Raw genomic sequence first — 18,135 nt, forward strand, 5'->3', positions numbered from 1 at the left:
CATCGTTTTCATACTAGCTCTTCTGGAGCATGTCTAGCGGTATTGCATTTTATTTTCAATTTTAAAATGTTTAATATAGTAATAACGGCATCATAAGGGGAACTCCTATCATGCAAAGGTTTCAATCTCAGCCACTAGAAGGAGTTCTGAGTGAGAAAGGAATCTGAGCTCTTCATCCAAGCCAACAATCCCTCAGGGAGTTTTTCTGTCCTTCTGGCTATTAGGTGATGTCTAGGCACTGGACGAGGGCGTGGAAGATCCACAGGAAGGAAGGGAAGGGTCGTTTAAGAGTAGAGTGAAGGGCTCTGGTTCTGGAGGTACACTGCCCGGGCTGACCACCTCTCTATGGGGCAACCCATGGAGGCTGTCACTAAGCTTCAGAGTCACATCTGTAGGTGAGAGAAAGAACCCTGTAAGCTTGAAGCAAGTCCAGGTCCTAAGCGTCCTCCACTTCCTTTGTACGAGTCTCCTATACAGAGTCGATTCCTTGCAAATATTGGTTGAGCTTTCCCGAGTGACAGAATTGACACCAGGCCATGGTGGACACCCAGGATTCTGTCCCCAAGGGGCTGATAACTGTTCGGGATCCAGACAGGAAAGCAGCTCAGGGCAACTGGCCGAAGCTTTAGAAGAGCGGTGATGACATGCCAGTTTCACGTGTTTGGTGTAAGGCACCTTCTCTCGGATGTAGTTCGTCAAGGCAAAACCTGGGATGGGTTCTGCCCACATGTGTTTGTTCCTAGTTGTCCCTCAGGCCCTTCTTTCTCCACCCCGATTTCCCAGCATCCTGTCTTCCCTCCAATCCAGCTGGGCACTTGGGTATTTAGGGTCCTTTGTTCTGCAAACTGAACCCTCATACCTCAGAGTGTGTCTGTATTTGGTGACAGGCCCTTAGAGGGGGACTTCAGGACAAGCAGGTCATTGGGATAACCCCTAACCCAATGCACTCAGTGTCTCTCTAAGAGGAAATGAGAATGCAGAGAGCATACACAGAGACCCATGGGTGAGAGACACAGCAAAGAAACACACACGATACCACGAGACAGTGAATTCCAGATGAACAGGGAAGAGTAACACGTGTCTTTTTAGTACTTAAACTACATGTACCTATTTGATGGGTATTGACTACACATAAACATATGAACATATATGTGTACAGGCACACCTTGCTTTACTGGGCTTGGAAAACACTGCATTTCTTTTTTTTTCTTTTTTTTTTTTCTTTTTTTTTTTTTTTTGCAAATTGAAGGTTTGAGGCAATCCTGTGTTATCCAAGATGATTGGGTTTTTTCCTTTTTTTTTTTTTTTTTTTTCCTTTTTAGGGCCTCAGACACCTAAGGTCAGTTGATCTTCAACAAAGGAGGCAAGAATATAAAATGGGAAAAAAGAGTGCCCATAGACCCACTGTGTATTATGTCTGCACTATCCCAACACTCAACATCTTGCTCTAGGAATTCCTGTTGTGGCTCAGCGGAGACAGATCCAACTGGGATCCAGGAGAGATGAGGGTTCCATAGATGGCCTCACTCAGTGGGCCAGGGATCTGGCAGTGCCTGAGCTGTGGTGTAGGTCTTAGACACGCCTGGGATCCCGAGTTGCTCTGGCTGTGGCATAGGCCGGCAGTTGTAGCTCTGATTCAACCTCTAGCCTGGGAACCTACATAGGCTGCAAGTATGACCCTAAAAAGCAAAAATAATAATAATAATAATAATTTTCAACTGAAAAATAAATAAAAAGGGTAAAAGACAGTCTTTTCAGAAAATGGTGCTGGGAAAACTAGACAGCTGCATGTAAATCAATGAAACTAGAACACACCTTCATACCATGCCCAAAAAGAAACTCAAAATACCTTAAAGACTTCAACATAAGACAAGGCAACATAAAACTCCTAGAAGACAACCTATGAAAAACGTACTCTCACAACAACCTCACAAACGGTTTCAAAGGTTGTCTTCCAAGGCAATAGAAATAAACACAAATATAAGCCAATGGGGACTAAGTAAAATTACAAGCTTTTGCACAGCAAAGGAAACTATCAAAAAAACAAAAAAGACAATGTACAGAATGGGAGAAAAGAGTTGCAAATGATGCCACTAAAGAGGGCTTATTCTCTAAAACAGAAGAAAAACTCATATATCTCAATAGCAAAAAAAGCAAACAACCCAATTTAAAAAATGGGCAGAAGACCTAAATAGACATTCTCCAAAGAAGACAGGGATTTCCAACAGGCACATGAAAAAATGCTCAACTAATCACTAATTATTAGAGAAATATAAATCAAAACTATAGTGAGATACCACCTCAAATCAGTCAGAATGGCCATCATTAATAAATCTACAGGTGTTCCTGTCTGGGCTCAGCAGAAACAAATCTGTCTAGCATCGATGAAGACACAGGTTCAATCCCTGGCCTCACACAGTGAGTTAAGGGTCCATGTTGCCTTGAGCTGCGGTGTAGGTGGCAGATGTGGGTCTTATCTGGCTTTGCTCTGGCTGTGGTGTAAGCTGGCAGCTACAGCTTCAATTGGACCACTAGCCTAGGAACTACCATATCCCCCACGTGTGGCCCTTAGAAAGAAAGGTATGAAGGAAGGAAGGAAGAAGGAAAGACAGACAGACAGACAGACAAAAAAGTTTACTTCAAAATTATACAATACCGGAGTTCCCCTCGTGGCACAGTAGTTAACGAATCCAACTAGAAACCATGGGGTTGTGGGTTCGATCCCTGGCCTTACTCAGTGGGTTAAGGATTGGGCGTTGCCTTGAGCTGTGGTGTAAGTTGAAGACATGGCTCGGATCCATGCGTTGCTGTGGCTCTGGCATAGGCCAGTGGCTATAGCTCCAATTGGACCCCTAGCCTGGGAACCTCCATATGCCACGGGAGCAGTCCAAGGAAATGGCAAAAAGACAAAAAAAAATTGTACAATATTAAAGTGATTCAGTCCTCTGTCAATGAAAACAGGGCTCTAAATGCAACCCATAGAGGATCACAGTGTTGCTTGAACAAGAAAACAGATGCAGTGTGCGGAGAGAACCAAACAGCATCTATTCCCTGTGGTTAAGAGGATTCAGCACCAGGGGTGTGTTCATCCAGAGTCTGGGAGTTGGAGGTTGATGGCTGTGGATTACTCATATCCTCCAAGCTGTGTTGGATCCCATATCCAAAATATATGGCCAGTCCTAGCAGGGAAATGAGACAATGAGAAGGGAAAGCAGGCCCTCTCCCCACTTGCAAATGCCCAGTAGGTCTCCTATTATGGCATCGGACACAGTTTGTTGGGAGAGGTCATTAGGAAGGGGGTTGGGTTCAGTCACTCTGGAGGCTTCTTCATCCCAGAAAGCCACTTACCCACAACATTCCAGATGCCAAACTGGGCCCAAGTCCAAGTGGTCATCTGCATCATCAGGTAGACATTCACAAAGATGCTCAGCACTGGGAGCACGGGCAGAGCAGGGACCTGGGGGCAAAGCCAGTGACTCCCTGAACACAGCACCCACGTCGGAGAGGGAGGCCCCTCCCCCACATGGGCAGGAAGACCGCAGTCCTCCTCAGGCTGTGCACTCAGGGCCCACTGAGACTGGGGGTGGGTTGACGAAGCACAGGGTGGGACCAGGGAAGGTCCATTGGCTTGAGCAAGTCCCCCCTTCCCTGGTCCAGCAAAGGAGGCTTCACCTCAAAGCATGCCGACTTCAGCCCCTCAGCCTGGACAGCTGGGCACATAAGGTCACCTACCCTGAAGGGAAGAGGAGAGGGGTTCTGGGGCTGCCTCCAAATGATGGCAGTGATCCCCGCAATGAGCAGCAGCAGCAGCACAGCCCCTGCTGTGAACCCGGGGTCTCCAGAGAACACGCGGCTGGGCCACTGGGCCAGAAGCAGGCTCAGGATGGTCAGCAGGAGAACTGCACGGGTCAAGGGGGAGGACAGCAGGCTCAACTCCAGAGGCCAAATGGGCCAAGACCTCGGGTCACCCCTCCCCCACACTGCCCACCCCAGGAAGGGCCATCACATCTGTAAGACCCCTCGGCTGCCAGCCCAGCCACTCCCTGCCCATCCTGCCAATCTCAGAAGGTGACCAAAGAGAAGTCCCTGTGCTCACCCAGCAGGAAGGTGCATCCATAGACAATCTGGCCAGATTTCAGAGTTGGGGTGGTGCTGATAGGGTTACACAGACTCTTTAGAGGGTTTGAGGTTCCTGCTTCAGGTACACATCCCAAAGGACTTGTTCCAACTGTAGGCTCCATCTCAATTTCCTCCTCTACCTTCTCCTTCTTGCTGAAGTTCTGGTCTGGCTGGTATCTCAATTAGAGGTATAAAGGTAACATGAACAGCTGCGCCTATTCATCCAGCATCAGACGGCCTAGTCCACTGCTTTCCTGACTCAAGCCCAGCAGGACATTTAGGAAGCAGCAGGAGGGGATCATACTGTCAACCTCCACAAGTCCAAGACCCCCAGTCAAGGTGTAGTGGAGTCTCACCTGAGGATCAGGACAGAAAAAGCCACAAGGAAGTAAGAAAGCAGGGCCCCAATTGACATGAGTTCCACAAGATGAAAGATCTCGAAAAGTACTGCCAGGATCCCTAGAACGAGGGTCGGGGGAGGGAGTGAGAAGCCACTGGATATATCCAAGCTAAGGAAATTGATCAAAGAAGGGCTGGGTTGTGTTTATGGACCTGAAAGAGTTGCAGAAACCAGGACGGCCACAAAGGGGGTGCCTCTTCGGGCATAGGTTTGGCCAAGTCCCTGGAAAAGGAGCCCATCCTCTGCCATTGCACAAATCAACCGAGACATGGCCAACATGACAACCAGGAGGCTGGAAAAGACAATAATGGGAACACGTGTGAGGATGCAGAGAAGTAGGACAGACCTGCTTTCTGCTCCCTGGTCCCACATGGGGTGAGGTGTCTTGCCCTCTCGTCCCTCAATCCCAAGAGAGAGGATGTCTGAGCATTTGACGGTACATGGACAGAAAGCTTTGACACTGACCTGTAAAAAAGAACACACAGGATGACAACAGCCACAAAGTATCTGGCAGGAGCCCAGCCAACATGGTGGAAAGCCTGTGGCAAGGGGTTGTAAGGATGAATCTGGTAGTAGGGCACCATGAGGGTGAGAGCTGCTGTGACACCAGAGTAGGTCAAAAAGCAGCTGGAGATGACGATCACTATGCTCCAAGGGATGAAACGCTGAGGGTTGGTGGTTTCTTTCCCTGCAGGATGGTGGGAGCATCAGGTCAGGAAAACACACAGCTGTGAAATCATTCAATATTCTTCCCCCTCCCACCTCCAAAAGCAGCCTCATCAACTGCCAACCCCATTGCTCAAGGGCAACCCAAAATGGGCAAAGTCAGAAAGGACACATGAAGACCATGTTACCTGCAGTCACAATGGCATTAAGTTCAAAGTATGGGTAGAAAAGCACAGCTGCTCCCTGGAGAATCCCTTCAAAGCCAAAGGGCACAAACCCTCCAGAACCCAGAGGGCCCAGGCTGTGGTGAGAGAAGGGATGGGGAAGAGCGTGGGGGAGCCTGTTCAGACATCTCTACTGGACTCCTCCGTTAACGCCCCAAGACCTGGGCTCCAGGACCCCATCTTCTGGATCCATCAGACCAGGTCTCTTCTGTTCCCACCATATTCCCAGATCTGCAGCCCCCTCTAAGCAGGACTAGGGGCAAGAGGACCCTCCTGACCTATAGCTGTCAGAGGATCCAGCAGTGGCCAGTTTGTAGTCCTGTTCTGTGAGCTGCCAGTTGTGCCGGTCTCCCTTAATGAAGCCAGAGAGGATGACGAAGCTGAGAACCAAAACATTGAAGCCTGTGGCCACTTTTCTAACCAGTTCTGTCACCTGAACTCCCAGAATCAGCAGCCCTGTGGGAAATATGGAAAGTGTGAAACCTCCAAAATAATTAAATCCGCAGAGACAGAAAGTGGACTGGTGGTGGTCAAGGGCTTAGGGTTGGGGACCTGAGGTGGTGTGGGGGATGGACAGTGATGCTCAGTGGGTACAGGGCTGTCTTTGGGGGAGATGAAAATGTTTGGAAGTAGAGGGAGATGTTGGTTTTGCAACACTGTGAATGTCCTAAGTGCCATGGAATTGTACACTCTAAGATGGTTCGTTTCTTATTGTGGCAATCATCTCTATCGAATAATCATCTGTATGTCATAATCTTACACAATGTTGTATGTGAATGATATTTCAATAATGCTGAGAAAATAGTAAGTTAGTTTTTGCTCTGAGAATCTCCCTTCCTTTAAAAGAACATCATTGTGGAGTTCCTGTGGTGGCGCAGCGGAAAGAATCTGACTAGGAATCATGACGTTACAGATTCCATCCCTGGCCTCACTTAGTGGCTTAATGATACAGCGAGCAGTGAGCTATGGTGTGGATTGCAGATGCGGCTCAGATCTAGTGTTGCAGTGTTTCTGGTGTAGGCCAGCAGCTATAGCTCCGATTAGACCCCTAGCCTTGGAACATCCATATGCCATGGGTGTGGCCCTAAAAAGACCAAAAAAAATCCTTGTTATCAGTATACACAAGGAAACATGTCAGTCTATCAGTGATTCTGAGCTCAGGTGATTTTGTTCCCGGATGGAGGTGTGGCCATGTCTGGAGACATTCTGACTGTCATGTGTCACATGGGGGAGTAAAGGCCAGGGATGCTGGTCAACATCCAACAGTGACTTTACAGGAGTTCCCATTGTGGCTCAACAGGTTAAGTACCCAGCTTTGCCTCTGGAGGATGCAGGTTGGATCCCAGGCCTCACTCACTGGGTTCAGGATCCAGTACTGCCATGAGCTATGGTGTAGGTCACAGATGGGCTTGGATCAGATCCGAGCCTCAGGAACTCCCATATGCCACACATGCAGTTGTATTTTAAAAAAAAGAAAGAAAGAAAGACAAATGCATTCAGGGAGAACAGGACAGCCCCCACCCATGTGCAAATATCAGTGGTGCAAAGGTGGAAAACAATGGGCTAAGCTTTGCCTTCCTGACCCTTTCTCTCCAGTCCCAATCCCCTGACCATTCGGGGACCCAAGCCCTTCCCACCCCAGCGCCCCCATTCACAGTCCATGCTCCCCAGCTTTGCTCTGACCCCTTCTTACCAGCCATCAGCAGTACGAGGGCCAGTGCAACAAAGTCTGGGTATGGGGCCAGGAACGATGGCATATGCTCAGAGAACGTTTCCTCTAACACCTGCAAGATGTGGTTCCCAATCAGGCTGTCAAAGGTGTAGCTCCAGGCCCTGGTAACACAGGCAGTGGCTGCAGTGGCAGAAGGAAGATTCATGAAGAGAAAGTAACTGAACCCTATGAACACCCTGGAGTGGATTCTGAGGGGAAAAAAGAAACAAACAAAATACCTCATCTCAAAGTTTCCCTTTATGGGCTGGGGGGCAGGGCCAGGTGACTAAATTGGATATAAAATATGTTAGGAGGAGATGGAGGTTATGCAAGAAAAGAACACAGGGAAGTAGGACCAGCACAGCTGGGAGATGAGGGCTGAAATCTCCCCTCGACTGGTACAGGGAAATCCAGGAAGACAACAGCTGAGCAAAGCCTTTAAATGCTGAGGGATGAGCCTGTGGGACGTGCCTCCCTCTCACCCACTCCCTACACTTCCCCCTCCTTCTAGGTTTTGGGTCCAGTCATTTTAGGACAACAGGATAGAGCCAAAGAGAATGCAGGGGGAGGGGTTTCTGCCATGACGACCTGACTCCCTCTACAAGGTCAATGACAAAGGGCTGATGAATGAGTGAAGACCCCAGTTCTCTCTCCCAGGTCCCTGGTCTTAAGCCCACAGCATGGCCCGATCCCATCATCTCACCAAGGACTAAATGCAGTATGATGTTCCAGCCAGTAATGAAGGCATACAGTTGTCCCATTGTCACATAGCTGTAGAGATACTCAGAACCAGAGCATGGTACCCAGGCCACCAACTCAGCAAAGCAGAATCCAGACAACAAAGAAAATAAGCCAACGACCAAGAAGGAGATGACGATCGCAGGTCCAGCCACATACACGGCCACTGCACCAGCCAGGATGTATATACGAGCCTTGGGGGTATTCACACCAAAGACCATTGGGTTGAAGGTATTTAGATGAGGTGTGGGAATCTCAGACTCGTCGCTGGGCTCCAGTGGCCGCCTTCGGACCAGTTTCTCACCAAATTGGTGAACATGCTGACCCAGCATCCCACACAGAGTTGAGGAGGTACCAATCTGCAGAGAAAATAAGACCCAAAGTCACCAAGAATGTCCATCCACACTTGACCCTGGGAGTCTGACTCCACAAAGCAACAGGGTTATGGGAACACCGGGTAAAGAGGTACACTGGGCTTGTTCTTCAACTCTGAGGTTTGGTTTCTTCAAATCTAAGGAAGACTTTCCACATGGTTCAAAGTTACTGGAAGGGCTGCTTGCAGAGAAGGGAGGGGAGAGAATTATGTCTCCCCCAAAATGCACCACTTCACATGTGCACTGTTTGGAGCTGAAGGCAATGAAGACCCAGCAGACTCAGGAACAGCTCTTGCCTCTCCCTTAACTGCTCAATAACTTAGACAGACGGCCCATGCCAGGAAGAGAGCTGTTTCTGGAGATAACATTTTATCTCAGAAAGACGTCTCTAAATAAATGGGCAAACATTTGCTTCCCAAGCAGTTCTCCTCCCAGCTTCCTGGGGGCTGTCTCCCTCCCCTGGGAACACCCAGATTTCCACCCCCTTCTCCTTAAGCTCAGGAGGTGAGCATATAAGCCTCAGGTGCCTGACTGTCTTTGAGCCTCTGAGTTTCTATGGGCCTCCTGTACCTAACAAACTAAATTTGTTCATCTGCTATGTAAATGTCATGATCAGACCAGCCAAAGAATCTAGAAAGCCAAGATTTCGGCCCCTTCAGGAGCAAAAGTTTCTAAAACAGTGCCTGGCACACACAGCAGCTGCTTAATTGGTCTACGCTGAGTGGCTAAGAATGATGATTTTAGAACTGAAGACAACCAGATCTGCTGGTTCCAATTCAGCTCTGCTATGCATCAGCTTGTCTGACTGTGTACAAACTATGTGCCATCTTCGTCCTCCTTTCCAACATAAAACAAGGGAAATTGTTACCATCCTTATCCCCTCCCTTCCTTGTTATATGCGAAGTGACTTTTAAGGGGCTGGGTGATCAGAGAACGTAAGACTCCACAGGTTTCTACACCAAGGTTCCTGAAAACGGACCACTTTCTGTGTCACTGCTTGCAGAGTGACATGGAGTTGGAACTGCGAGTTCAGGCAGAATGACATGGGACAGACTCCAGCCCAGCTCAGTCAAGGCATCAAACCACACTGGTCTGTCTCCCAACTGCCTGCAGGAAAGGGTCCCACCCTCACTCTCAATCAGAAATGACAGGATTCTCTCTCCTAATCTTTGGGGCACACAATGTCTCCCCACTACCCAGCTCTGAGGGCCAGGCTGACCCAGTGAACACAGTCATCTTCAGGAAGCTCCCGCCCACGGAGCCTCCAAAGCCCAAGCTCAGCCAAGAGCCAGGAAATGCTGATTTGAATCTTAGATCCACCCCACACCTGTGCCTTTGAACATGTCATGTACTGCTCAGCACCCCCGTTTGCCTCTTTTTCAAATGCTTCTGACCAATCTCGTGCACTGTTAGGATGAGTGTAAAAGGAGCAGCTTCAGTGGAGAAAAGACGGGGGTTCCTCCAAAAACTAAAAATGCTTAACCACTGAGCCACAGCGGGAACTCCAGATAACTTTTATCTCCGAAAGACTAGACTTCACCAAGTGGCAAAACTGTGCTCCTCCCATCCTCCTGGGCGCTGTCTCCCTCCCCTTTAAACCCCCAGAACCCCACCCCTTCTCCTTGGCTCTGGGTACCACATAAACCTAAGGTGCCCGACTGACTTTGGGCCTCAGAGTTTTTATGGGCCTCCTCTAGATACCAAACTACATTTGTCCATCTCTTAGGGAAATGTAATAATTAGACCAGGCAAAGAAAAGTTTTCTGTCCCTTCAGAAGCAAAAGCTGTTTCTTCTTTCATGTTTTTTAGAGCTGTACCCAGGGCATAAGGAAGTTCCCAGGCTAGCATTCCAAGCGGGCTGCAGTTGCAGGCTTACATCCCAGCCACAGCAACAGCAGATCAGAGCTGATACTGCAGCCTACACCACAGCTCATGGCAATGCCAGACTTTTAACTCACTGAGCAAGGCCAGGGATTCCACCCACATCCTGATAGATACTAGTTGGGATCTTAACCTGAGAGGCACAGTGGGAACTCTATAAAAGCTTCTGATACAGTACATGGCACACACACAGCAGCTGCTTAATTGGTAAAAGGTGCTGATCTTAGAATTGATGATTCTATTTGTATTTTTTTGGGATTTGGTGGGTTTTTGTTGTTGTTGTTTTTTGGTTTTTGGTTTTTGTGTGTGTGTCTTTTAAGGCCCACACCCATGGCATATGGCGGTTACCAGGCTAGGAGTAGAATCCAAGCTACAGCTGTCGGCCTATGCCACAGCCACAGCAACGCTGGATTCTTAATCCACCAAGTGAGGCCAGGGATTGAACCTGCATCCTCATGGATGCTGGTCAGGCTCATTTCCACTGAGCCACAAGGGGAACTCCCCTAGAACTGATGATTCTAGAATTGAAGTCAGCCAGCTCTGCTAGTTCAAATCTAGAGCTTGTCTGGTTTTGTACAAACTATGTGCCATCTTTGTCCTTCTATTTTCTAGTTTTAAAACAGGACAAATTTTCATCATTATTCCATCCCCTCCATGTTATGTGTGAAGGGACTATTGAGGAGCTGGGTGATCAGAGAACTGAGACTCCACATCTTTCTACACCAAGGTTCCTGAAAACGGACTGCTTTCTGTGTCACTGCTTGGAGAGTGACATGGAGTTGGAACTGCGAGTTCAGGCAGAATGACATGGGACAGACTCCAGTCCAGCTCAGTCAAGGCATCAAACCACACTGGTCTGTCTCCCAACTGCCTGCAAGAAAGGGACCAACCCTTCATTCTTCATCTTCAGGAAGCCTCTGCCCATGACACCCCAAAGTCCATGATTAGCACTTTGGATAAGAGCAAACATTCAAAGAGCCAGGGAACTCTGGTTAAAATCTTGGTTCAGGAGTTCCTGTCGTGGCTCAGTAGTTAATGATTCCAACTAGGGACCATGAGGTTGGGGGTTCGATCCTTGGCTTTGCTCAGTGGGTTAAGGATCCAGCATTGCCGTGAGCCGTGATGTATGTCGCAGACTTGGCTCGGATCCTGAGTGGCTGTGACTATGGCATAGGTCAGCAGCTACTGCTCCGATTGGATCCCTATCCTAGGACTCCATATGGCATGAGTGAGGCCCTATAAAGCAAAAAAAGATAAAAATAAAAATAAAATAAAATCTTGGCTCAGACTTTCCGTGCTCACTGGAAACGAATCTGAACAGCATCCGTGAGGACGCAGGTTCAATCCCTGACCTCACTCTGTGGGTTAAGGATCTGGCATGGCCCTTAGTTCTGGTATAAGTCGCAGATGCGGCTTGGATCCTGCTTTTATGTGGCTGTGGTGTAGGCTGGCAACGACACCTCTGATTCGACCCCTAGCCTGGGACCTTCCACCATACAGCGGATGCAGCCCTAAAGACAAAAAAATTAAAAAAATAAAGAATTTAAAAAAGAACCTTGGCTCCACCAAAACCTCTGTGCCCTTGGAGAAGTCATTTCATTCTCTGGGTGTCTGTGTTCTTCTGGTTCAGATACTACGGAGGAGATCTTGGGCACTGTGAGTAGGAAAGTAAAATGGAGAAGGGAGCAGATACTATGCATAAAATATGGTCATTCCTCAAAAATTGAAAATGGATTTACCCTATGATACAGCAATTCAGCTTCTGGGTATAGACCCAAAGGAACTCAAAACAGGGTCTCAAAGGGATAACCACACACCCATGTTTATACCAATACTATTCACAGTAGCTCAAACATGGAAGCATCTCCTACGTCCATCCCCTAAATAATGGATAGACACAATGGGTTCCATACAGACAGTGGAATATGATTCAGCCTAAGAAAACAGCAATGGCTGACCCCTGCTACAACATGGAGGACCCTTGAGGACACTGTGCTGAGTGACATGAGCCAGTCACACAAAGACAGATAGTGTATGATTCCACATCTTTGAAATACCCAGAGAATCAAATTCATAGACAGGAAAGTCAATCGGTGGTTTACCAGGTGCTGAGGTGAGAGGAAAATGGGGAGTTGTGTTAAATGGGCTCAAGAAGAAAAGGGTGCTGAGATTGGTCACAGGACAATGGAAATGTACTTAATGGTACAGAACTGTACACCTACAATGGTGGAGATGGTTAATTTTATGCTATATGTATTTTACCACCACATTTTATTCTTATTTTATTTTCTTTTTTTGCTTTGTTAGGGATGCACCCACAGCATATGGAGGATCCCAGCCTAGGGGTGGAATTGAAGCTGTAGCTGCTGGCCTATGCCACAGCCACAGCAACTCAGGATCCAAGGCACTTCTGAAACCTGCACCACAGCTCATAGCAACACTGGATCCTTAACCCACTGAGCGAGGACAGGAATCAAACCTGGGTCCTCAGGGATGCTACTCAGATTCCTTTCTGCTGAGCCACGACAGCATCTCCCACCACCATGTTTTCAATTAATACCAGTAATGTGTCCTCTGTGCCAGCGTCACAGTGTCAGCAAGCCCAGTGTTGATTCATACGCATCACCATCAGCCCTCCTCCACAGATACCAAAAGCCACAGGTGCTCAAGTCAGTCCCTCAGCTCAAGTCAGTCCCTCAGTTACAGTGTTCCGGGAATCTGCAGAGGTGGAACCCACAGACCTCCAACTGTACACAGGAAAATGAGGTCAGTGGTTCTCATGTCATAAACCCTGTATAAGGGTCATCTTTACCACTGTTTGAGCACAGGTCCAACAAAATGAGTCTTAGAACCCAGGCACTGAGCCAAGCCCCACCTCTTCTTTCACAAACACAGCAGCTCCCAGCCCCTCCGCTTTCAAGTGTACAATGGGTCTTCCCACCCTCAGGCTGAGCCAGGCTGACCCAGCTGCCCTCTGCGATGGCAGAGGTCTCTTTAGGAGCCGCTGAACCCCGCACCCAGTCTCCTCCAGGAGAGGGAATACTCAAGACTTACTGGATCCTTGAAGCAGAGCCTCGAGCACTGGAACACCCAGGGAGGCTGAGGTTAAGCTGTGTGGGGCTGGAGATGACACGTCTCCAAAGTGGGAAGCTGGAAGTCCCAGCAAGGATAAGGCTTAACCCCTGGGTTGTTGGGTGGGGCTGGGGCTGGGTGGGTGGGAGCATCTGGAGTGTTCCTATCAGCCCTTGACACGTCTGGGGTTATCCTCAGGGCATGGTTCTGAGACATTTTTACAGTTATAAAACACAAAGAACATCAAATTTCCATTTCATCCATTTCAAGGGTCCAGTTCAGTCATGGTAACCTATGTTCACATTTTGTGCCACCAAACCCCAGAAGGGTTTGCCTCTTGCACAACTGAAACTGTACCCATGCACCAACAAACCCCTCTCCTCTCCCGGTTCCTCACAATCTCCCTACCACTTTCTGTCTCTAGGCATCTGACCGCTCCAGGTGCCTCTTACAATACTTAAGTGGAGTCATTCCAAGTTCTCCTTTGCAGAAAAGCTCACCTTACTTAGCAGGATGTCTGTAAGGTAGACACACGGCGCGGCATGTGTTAGCATTCCCTTCCTTCTTAAGGCTGAACAACACGCTGCTGTGTGTACACACGACCTCTGACAGCCCTTCGTTGGTCCGTGGGCACTTGGGGTACTGCGTGTTCTAGCTCTTGTGAGCAACGCTGCCAGGAAAAAGGCTGTACAGAGAATTCTTCTGGAGGGTGCCTTCAGTTCTTCTGGGTGAGTCCTCAGAAGGAGAATTGCTGGACCTGATGGGTTGAAGAGTATCATGCGTTTGCAGTGGAGACAACATTCACCTCTCGAGGGTGGAGACATCATTTTGGCTCATACGTGTTTCTGCCTGAACTTTGTGGGAACGAATCCTGCCAACCCTCCTGGCAGATCTGCTTTAACCACTGAGGTAAAGAATGCCCTTTTTTTAAATAATGATTTTCATTTTTTCTATTATAACTGGTTACAGTGTTCTGTCAATTTCTGAATAGCAAAGAGACACAGTCACACACACACACACACACACACACACACACACACATATGTACTGTATGTATTCATTCTTTTCCTCACATTATCCTCCATCATGCTCCATCACAAGTGACTAGATGTAGTGCTCAGGGCTACACAGCAGCATCTCATTGCTTATCTATTCCAAATGCAAGAGTTTGCAGCTAGTAACCCCACATGCCCAGGCCATCCCACTCCCTCCCCCACCCAAGAATGTCTTTTTCATAGATAAGGATGAATCCCTCCCTCCTTATGGTTCCAGGTTAACCCTCTCTCACAGATAAGGAGTTCCCAGTGTGGCTCAGTGGGTTAAGAACCAGACATTGTATCTGTGAGGATGATGGTTTCAGCCTGAACTGTGGGTTCAGTGGGTTAGGATCCAGCATTGCCAAAATCTACAGCTTAGGTCACAGGTCTGGCTCGGATCTGGCCTTGCTGGGTCTGTAGGGTAGGCTGGAAGGTGCAGCTCCCATTCAGCCCCTAGCCTGGAAGCTTCCATGTGCACTAGGGGAGGTCCTAAGAAGAAAACCACAAATCCACAAAGATAAGGAGTGGTAACATTCCCTTCCCAGAGAGCTCCTGCTGTGCTGCTGTACACATACGAAAACTGTCTCTTTCAAACCCTGAAGAAATATATCCTGCCAAGTTTGATGTATCTCCTTAGTATGGAGGAGGTGTGAGAATGTGCTGAAAACCATGCCTCAGTGGACTCAAAGCCATTTATGATAAACCCACAGCAAATATAATACTCAATGGGGAAAAACTGAAAGCCTTCTCACTCAAATCTGGAACAAGACAGGGATGCCCACTCTCACCACTGCTCTTCAACATAGTTTTGGAAGTCCTAGCCACAGCAATTAGACAAATAAAAGAAATAAAAGGCATCCATATAGGAAGAGAAGACACAAAACTGTCACTCTATGCAGGCGACATGATACTATACATAGAAAACCCTAAGGACTCAACCCAAAAACTACTTGAACTGATTCATAAATTCAGCAAAGTAGCAGGATATAAGATTAACATTCAGAAGTCAGTTGCATTTCTGTATACCAGCAAGGAAACATTAGAAAAGGAATACAAAAATACAATACCTTTTAAAATTGCACCTCACAAAATCAAATACCTCGCAATACACCTCACCAAAGAGCTAAAGGACTTATATGCCGAGAACTCTAAAACTTTAATCAAAGAAATCAAAGAAGATGTAAAGAAATGGAAAGATAGTCCATGTTCCTGGATTGGGAAAATCAATATTGTAAAAATGGCCATACCACCCAAAGCAATCTACAGATTCAATGCAATCCCTATCAAATTACCCAGGACATTTTTCACAGAACTACAACAAACAATCCAAACATTTATATGGAACCACAGAAGACCCAGAATCGCCAAAGCAATCCTGAGAAACAAAAACCAAGCAGGAGGCATCACTCTCCCAGACTTCAAGAAATACTACAAAGCCACAGTCATCAAAACAGTGTGGTACTGGTATCAAAACAGACAGACAGACCAATGGAACAGAATAGAGAACCCGGAAATAAACCCTGACACCTATGGTCAATTCATCTTTGACAAGGGAGGCAAGAACATAAAATGGGGAAAAGAAAGTCTATTCAGCAAGCATCGCTGGGAAACCTGGACAGCTTCATGCAAAGCAATGAAACTAGAACACACCCTCACACCATGCACAAAAATAAACTCAAAATGGCTGAAAGACTTAAATATACGACAGGACACCATCAAACTCCTAGAAGAAAACATAGGCAAAACACTCTCTGACATCAACATCATGAATATTTTCTCAGGACAGTCTCCCAAAGCAACAGAAATAAGAGCAGAAATAAACCCATGGGACCTCATCAAACTGAAAAGCTTTTGCACAGCAAAGGAACCCAAAAGAAAACAAAAAGACAACTTTCAGAATGGGAGAAAATAGTTTCAAATGAGGCAACGGACAGGGGCTTAATCTCCAGAATATATAAGCAACTTATACAACCCAACAGCAAAAAAGCCAATCAATCAATGGAAAAATGGGCAAAAGACCTGAATAGACTATTCTCCAAGGAAGATATACAGATGGCCAACAAACACATGAAAAAAATGCTCAGCATCGCTGATTATAAGAGAAATGCAAATCAAAACTACCATGAGATACCCCCTCACACCAGTCAGAATGGCATCATTCATAAGTCCACAAATAACAAGTGCTGGAGGAGAAAAGGGAGAAAAGGGAACCCTCCTGCACTGTTGGTGGGAATGTAAACTGGTACAGCCACTATGGAGAACAGTTTGGAGATACCTTAGAAATCTATACATAGAATTTCCATATGACCCCGCAATCCCACTCTTGGGCATACATCCGGACAAAACTCTACTTTAAAGAGACACATGCACCCACATGTTCATTGCAGCACTATTCACAAGAGCCAGGACATGGAAACAACCCAAATGTCCATCGCAGATGATTGGATTTGGAAAACGTGATATATATATACAATGGAATACTACTCAGCCATAAAAAGGATGACATAATGCCATTTGCAGCAACATGGATGGAACTAGAGAATCTCATCCTGAATGAAATGAGCCAGAAAGACAAAGACAAATACCATATGATATCACTTATAACTGCAATCTAATATCTAGCACAAATGAACATCTCCACAAAAAAAAACCATGGACTTGGAAAAGAGACTTGTGGCAGCCTGATGGGAGAGGGAGGGAGTGGGAGGGATCGGGAGCTTAGGGTTATTAGATACAACTTAGAATAGATTTACAAGATCCTGGTGAGTAACATTGAGAACTACGTCTAGATACTCATGTTGCAACAGAACAAAGGGTGGGGAAAAAAATGTATACATGTAAGGATAACCTGACCCCCTTGCTGTACAGTGAGAAAATAAAATAAAATTAAATTAAATTAAATAAAAAAAAAAACATGCCTCAGTGGAGCAGGACCTCAGAGGCTTTGGAAGGATGTCTCCCCTGCTATAGTCCTCAGTTTGGCTCAAATATAAAAATATAAGTATATATATATAAATATATACACATCCACATATGTGTGTATACATACACACTATATTGTATATATAGAATACCTATATATGTGTGCGCATATATTTAACTGAATTTTTGCTGTACACCTGAAAAATTGTAAATCAATTATACGGTAAAAATGAAATTAAAAAATTAAAATAAAAGTTTGAAAAGACATACATTTAAAAGATATAAAATATATATCTCACCTCAATGAGAAATAAATCTAGGGAGTCCTCTGGTGGCCTAGTGGTTAAGGGTCCAGCATTGTCATATCTATGACTTAGGTCTGATCCCTGACCCAGGAACTTCTGCATGTCACAGGTGTAGTCAAAAAAAAAATCTAACTGAAGTTTTTTTTTTACTAGAACATGCAAGACAAATGCACATGTCATAGGATACAGGTTGATTAATTTTCCCAAATGAATGTACTCACATTAGGACAAGCAGGGAAGGAGTTCCCATCATGGTGAAACGGAAACCAATCCAATAAGAAACCACAAGGTTGCGGGTTCCATCCCTGGCCTCGCTCAGTGGGTTAAGGATCAGGCATGACCTTCAGCTGTGGTGTAGTCGCAGATGCGGCTCAGATCTGGAGTTGCTGTGGCTGTGGTGTAGGCCAGCCCCTGAGGCTCTGATTAGAACCCCTACCCTGGGAACCTCCGTATGTGAGGGTGCGGCCCTAAAAAGACCACACACAGACAAAAAAAGAAGCCAAGCAGAAATACTGCCAGCACCCTGGAACCTCCCCTCCCCCCACTGCCAATCCAGTCCCCACTCCTCCTAGGAGGACCTCTGTCCTGATCCAGCAGCAGAAATTCATGTTGTCTCACGTCGGGTGCTCTATAAATGGACCCAGTGAAGATGGACACAGGGTCTGGCCTCTTTCATGTATCTTGGG

General features: G+C 46.8%; 2 protein-coding genes across 23 annotated transcripts in view; both read right to left on the reverse strand.

Moving 5' to 3' along the window:
- Positions 1-5: 5 nt before the first annotated feature.
- Positions 6-14,523, reverse strand: LOC146402454 (cationic amino acid transporter 3-like). Of its 19 annotated transcripts, none has more exons than XM_084961892.1 (13): positions 13,168-13,257; positions 7,824-8,217; positions 7,103-7,261; positions 5,688-5,865; positions 5,374-5,486; positions 4,985-5,207; positions 4,672-4,811; positions 4,476-4,578; positions 4,097-4,296; positions 3,733-3,899; positions 3,349-3,457; positions 3,075-3,179; positions 6-389 (listed from the first exon to the last, which is right to left on the reverse strand). In XM_084961892.1, exons 2-13 carry the CDS (start codon positions 8,188-8,190, stop codon positions 232-234), a joined length of 2,022 nt encoding a protein of 673 aa, XP_084818018.1. In that variant the 5' UTR covers positions 8,191-8,217; positions 13,168-13,257; the 3' UTR covers positions 6-231. The 19 variants fall into 19 exon arrangements, 9 of the variants coding, with proteins under 9 accessions (XP_084818018.1, XP_084818025.1, XP_084818019.1 ...); XR_014806638.1 differs by lacking the exon at positions 6-389 and adding an exon at positions 11,004-11,349 and having other exon boundaries at positions 2,620-3,179; positions 4,097-4,289; XM_084961891.1 differs by lacking the exons at positions 6-389; positions 13,168-13,257 and adding exons at positions 13,686-14,393; positions 14,464-14,523 and having other exon boundaries at positions 2,620-3,179.
- LOC146402455 (cationic amino acid transporter 3-like) overlaps positions 13,805-18,135 on the reverse strand; it is a 16,736-nt gene continuing 12,405 nt past the window's right edge. For all 4 annotated transcript variants that reach the window (XM_084961937.1, XM_084961935.1, XM_084961931.1 and 1 more), the window contains one exon: positions 13,805-13,942. The gene's annotated coding sequence lies outside the window, so the exon portion shown is untranslated. The remainder of the gene's footprint in view (positions 13,943-18,135) is intronic.

The sequence above is a fragment of the Sus scrofa genome, chromosome 6 (assembly GCF_054392235.1).
Source record: "Sus scrofa isolate SSC_HxYL_T2T_F1_AM1 chromosome 6, Sscrofa_HxYL_maternal_Yorkshire_Landrace_v2.0, whole genome shotgun sequence".
Classification (NCBI taxonomy): Eukaryota; Metazoa; Chordata; class Mammalia; order Artiodactyla; family Suidae; genus Sus; species Sus scrofa.

Bases quoted from the DNA above. Each gene is read 5' to 3' on its own strand.
- LOC146402454 (XM_084961891.1), bottom strand. From the start codon at position 14,012: ATGATGTCTCCACCCTCGAGAGGTGAATGTTGTCTCCACTGCAAACGC. The intron at 5,487-5,687 runs GTCAGGAGGGTC...CTCTCACCACAG, and splicing joins GGATCCTCTGACAGCTATAG to CCTGGGCCCTCTGGGTTCTG. The intron at 3,180-3,348 runs GTAAGTGGCTTT...TTTCCCTGCTAG, and splicing joins TGGCATCTGGAATGTTGTGG to GACTGGCCATATATTTTGGA.